At 36.4% G+C, this 4,780-nt stretch overlaps 1 protein-coding gene across 1 annotated transcript in view; it reads right to left on the reverse strand.

Moving 5' to 3' along the window:
• wu:fc27b11 overlaps positions 1–1,808 on the reverse strand; it is a 3,721-nt gene extending 1,913 nt beyond the window's left edge. The window contains exons 1-3 of the mRNA XM_034884425.1: positions 1,629–1,808; positions 1,394–1,520; positions 1,174–1,294 (exon numbers count right to left, since the gene is read on the reverse strand). Coding sequence (XP_034740316.1) covers positions 1,174–1,294; positions 1,394–1,520; positions 1,629–1,747 — 367 coding nt within the window. The 5' untranslated portion in view covers positions 1,748–1,808. The remainder of the gene's footprint in view (positions 1–1,173; positions 1,295–1,393; positions 1,521–1,628) is intronic.
• Between the last annotated feature and the right edge of the window lie 2,972 nt (positions 1,809–4,780).

The following is a 4,780-nucleotide window of genomic DNA, read 5'->3' on the forward strand; positions in this document are numbered from 1 at the left end:
ATTGATGGGGATAAATGGACTAAGATATGGACTCAAACAAAGAAAATATCTGTGTGTAACCGTGCCAGATTACTCCAAATTAAGATTGTACATTGTTTACAAATCTCTCCTAACAAAAGACATAAAATGAATTCCCAACTGTCACCTGCATGTTTAAAATGTAAAGTCTCAGTGGGCACCTATACTCATTGTATCTGGTCTTGTCCTAAAATTCAAACATACTGGCTGGGTGTTTTGCAAGATCTGGAAAATATTTTTGGTGTTATGTTACACATGGACCCTCTTTCTTTAATCCTGGGTTACCCCATTCAGGATACTGTCGTGGATGCTGACTCCACCAGACTGTACAATATCCTCACATACGCTGCAAGGAAAAACATCTTTCTGTCTTGGATAAGTGACAAACCCCCTACTAAATCAAACTGGCATAAGGTAATTATGGAATGCTTTCCTCTTGAGTACCTGACCTGTCTGCTTCATTCCTCAGAGGGACAGTTTATGAACATTTGGGCTCCATACCTTCAATTCTCCAACACTACAGTGGCTTCGGTGCTTTTGAGTGTTGTCCTTGGCTAGCCTCTGCCTCTTTCCCTTTGTCCTACTTATAACACTGTACTTGTAACCTGGTCATTTTGAGCTTATAGAACTGAGAACTTGTGTATGTGTGTGTATATAGGTGAATGTACAGTATATATATTTTAATTCATTTCTTCTATTTATTTCCTATTCATTGTACTGATTGGATGCATGTGAAATGGAAAGGTGTGTGTGTGGACCAATGTTGTACTGAGCGTTGTTGTTCCCATATTGCTGTTTTGATGTTAACATGCAAAAAGTTCAATAAACATATTTTGAAAAAAAAAAAATAGCCCAAAACATAATTTTGGTGAATTCATTTTGCATAAATCATTTAATAATTATTATATAAATGATGATTCAGGTCTCTTAAAGGGCTAGACACATAGATGGACCCATGCTGCTTATACTACAACAGTTACTTATCAAAAATAACAATATTTGTAATTTTGGTGAATTTATTTTGCATAAATCATTTAATAATTATTATATAAATGGTGATTCAGGTCTCTTAAAGGGCTAGACATATAGATGGACCCCTGCTGGTTGTACTACAGCAGTTATTCATCAAAAATACCCATATTTGTAGAAAGATACCTAACGCTGTGAGAATTTCTCCTGCCATGATTCTTCTTTGATTTTTAAGACCCTCTTCTGATGTGTAAATATGAAAACACTGTGGCATCTTTGGAAACTCCATCACTGTCATCTTGGCCATCTGTACGGACGTCAAAAGATCACATGCATTGTGTATGATTTTACATACTAAAACAAAGTGTCAGATCTATCATAAAGAAAACATGTTGTACAGTATCACCTGCATGACAAAGACCCCACAACTGGTGGCATCTTCCTGAAAGGTGTGGGTTATCTTGCCAGGCTTCCACTTGATGTTCACCCAGTCGTCCTTTCCCAGTCTGTTCCGGCGCATCTTGAAATACTGTCTACAGGATGAAACAAAATTCTATTTTTGTTAACCTTGAATATAGTCTATTGTATTACCAAATGTGTGTGTGTGTGTTACCTATTTCCAATAATATATTTAATATTACCCAAATCTGTGTCCAGCCTTTCTGGAGTCCTCAACTTCATTTGTCCCTTCCAGAGGATCAACCACAAAAATGTGGCTTGAGACGGCATGAAGATACTGTTTGAAATAGTAACATATCATTAAACCGTGCAATCTTCAACAAACCTATGTCTGCAACAACAGGAAAGATAACATAATCAGCGTTATTGAGTTTAAAGATCAAAGCCACAATAGACAAATTACTTTTGTCAATTACTTTTTTTAACATTTGACTTAAAACTTTAATGAGAATTAGAAGTTTCATAATCTTTGTTATTAAAGAATGGAAAAAAAGAAAATGTTGAAAGAGGATAATCAGGGACCACTAATATTATTAATATCACAGTGCTTTCTTTGAATAATACTGGTAATGATGTCATGAAGACACAGATGAAGATATTTAAAAATAAAATTACAAACTTAAAAACAATCATAAGGTACGAATAGCATACTACAGGGTTAACAAAGTTTGGCTACATTTGGAAATATGTCACTATCTTAATCTGGCACTTTCTGTAATTTTACTAAAATGTTTAAAGCACTTCACCTTTCATTTAAACATGTTAACTTAACTATGTGTATTTACTTGATAAGGTTAATGGCATACTACTTAAAAATTAAGGCAGAAAACCCTTTGAATGCACAAACCATGAGCCATACAGTTAGTTCTTTGAAGGCACATAGCACTAAATAGATTGGTGTACTCACCACAAACTTCCAGTGCATATTTTTTATATTAACGAATCCAATTGCTCCTTCATAGTCATTAAATGTGACCTGACAAAAAAAATAGTCATAACATTGGGACTGTAAGTACTGTGTTATTTATGTACAGAAGCAAAAAGAGATCCAAATAAGAGATTTGTTACTTACATTTGTCAACCCTTGCCTGGCCATCTGCTCTCTTTTGCCATGTAAAATTAGTCCCATTATATAGTCGGCCAGCAGAAGCCTTTGAATTGAGGATCACTTGAAGGTAGCACCCAATCACCTATTGGAGAAATTGTAGGTAATCATAACAAAAAGGAAAGTTGGGGCTAATGTAAAAATATTTATAATCATGTCGCTGTTCACATGTGAGACAATGGATCAATAATGCAACAACTTTGCTCAAACCTTTTCTGAAGTCATACTCCAGACCTTCTATGCTTTTCATTTTCAGATAGACTTTGTAAACAGATACATTTATTAGACAAACAATGTGGGACAATAACAGTTTTAATTATATACTTGCCTCGCCCATGAGCATTTCATCAGGCCTTAAACTGAGGAATTCGCTGTGGCGCATGGTGAAATCAATCTTTTGTTTAGCGCATCTCACAACTGCCACATCAACTTCCGTTGGTTTGCATGCCCAAAGGACATCAACATAGAAGCGTACAGTATGGACTAAAATATGTAATCACTTCGTAAAACCTTTTTAAACTCATTGAAGTGTAAGTCTTGCAAACTCAAGATGTATATTACTAGTACAGAAAGCTACTATTGAACATGCCCATCTCATTTTGGATTCTTTAATATATGTGACATTATCCAAAATGATATTTCATCTTTATGTTAATGAGGTATATGTTTATAACTGAAGAACTCCAACTGAGTCAATGGGTGAATACAGCTGTCTCAAGGATGCTTTAACTTTTATTTTATTTTTTATGGGCATTTAACGCCTTAATGTACATATGAAAGATGAAGACATGAAAGGGGAGAAGGTGGGGGGGGGGAGGGTGACATGCAACAAAGGGTTGCAGGTCGGAGTCAAACCCGCAGCCGCTGCATTAAGGAGTAAACCTCTATATGTGTGCACCTACTCTACAAGGTAAGGTAACCCGGCCACCTTTAAGTTTTTTAATGTTTCTTTAACAATGTCTTTATTGCATGTAAAGCATACATTGTATTTTAGTGATCAGCAAACAATTACCTCTGTTACAGGCCAGGATAGTTGACTTGTGAGGTCATTGCTGCTGTTCTTCTCATCCATGCTCCTCCCTAGAGGACTCCGTGATCCTGAAGTTATGACAAATGATGTGTTCTCTGTATCTCCCATGTAGAGAGCCAAACATCCTCCTGACAAAGGTCCCTGGCCTCAGTCGCCTCTGCTTTCTCAGAATAGAATGTTTGACTATTCCAATCGATCTCTCCACATGGCAGTTTGTGTCCCTTGTTTTACATGGGCCAAAGTAGTCATCTTCTTTGTCAGAAGCATACCTTTTCAAATTCCCCAATAGCAGACCACTCCAAAGGGGGGAAATGCCAAGGTAATTGTCAAATAAGACATCAACAATGCCTGGGCAGTAGTATGGATTCTCCTCTTCAACTGCACTCTCAGCATCCTTTTTTTTCCAGCTCTCCCTTCACCTCTTCCAAGACCTTCTTGAACTCGTATGTGAAGGGAGAACTGCCAACAATTGTCTGGGCATTTCTTCTGTCATCTTCATCTTCCTCCAGAGCTAAGGCGCTGTCTTGTACCTTTTTGTATGCCTTCCATGCCTGGAATCTTGCATGTTTTTATTAAGTCTTGCATGGCCTTCAAATTACTCAGGACATGTGTAGCACTGTAAACATTTTGATCTCCTTCCATGTCTTCAGTTTTGAACAAACTGAAAATGCCCTGTCCAAGTAGCTCACGTAGCTCTCCTGTTGTAGTACAACCAGCAGGGGGCCCTCTATGTGTCTATCCCTTTAAGAAACCTGAATCATAATTTCTATAATAACTATTGAATGATTTTGGCAAAAGAAATTCACCAAGATGATGTTTTTGGTTATTTTTGATAAATAACTGTTGTAGTACGACCAGCAGGGGTCCATCTATGTGTCTAGCCCTTTTAGACACCAGAATCACCATTTATATAATAATTATTAAATGATTTATGCAAAATAAATTCACCAAAATTATGTTTTGGGCTATTTTTGATAAATAACTGTTGTAGTATAACCAGCAGGGGTCCATCTATGTGTCTAGCCCTTTAAGAGACCTGAATCACCATTTATATAATAATTATTAAATGATTTATGCAAAATAAATTCACCAAAATTACAAATATTGTTATTTTTGATCAATAACTGTTGTAGTATAACCAGCAGGGGTCCATCTATGTGTCTAGCCCTTTTAGAGACTTGAATCATCATTTATATAAT

This window comes from Etheostoma cragini, chromosome 10 (assembly GCF_013103735.1).
Source record: "Etheostoma cragini isolate CJK2018 chromosome 10, CSU_Ecrag_1.0, whole genome shotgun sequence".
Lineage (NCBI taxonomy): Eukaryota > Metazoa > Chordata > Actinopteri > Perciformes > Percidae > Etheostoma > Etheostoma cragini.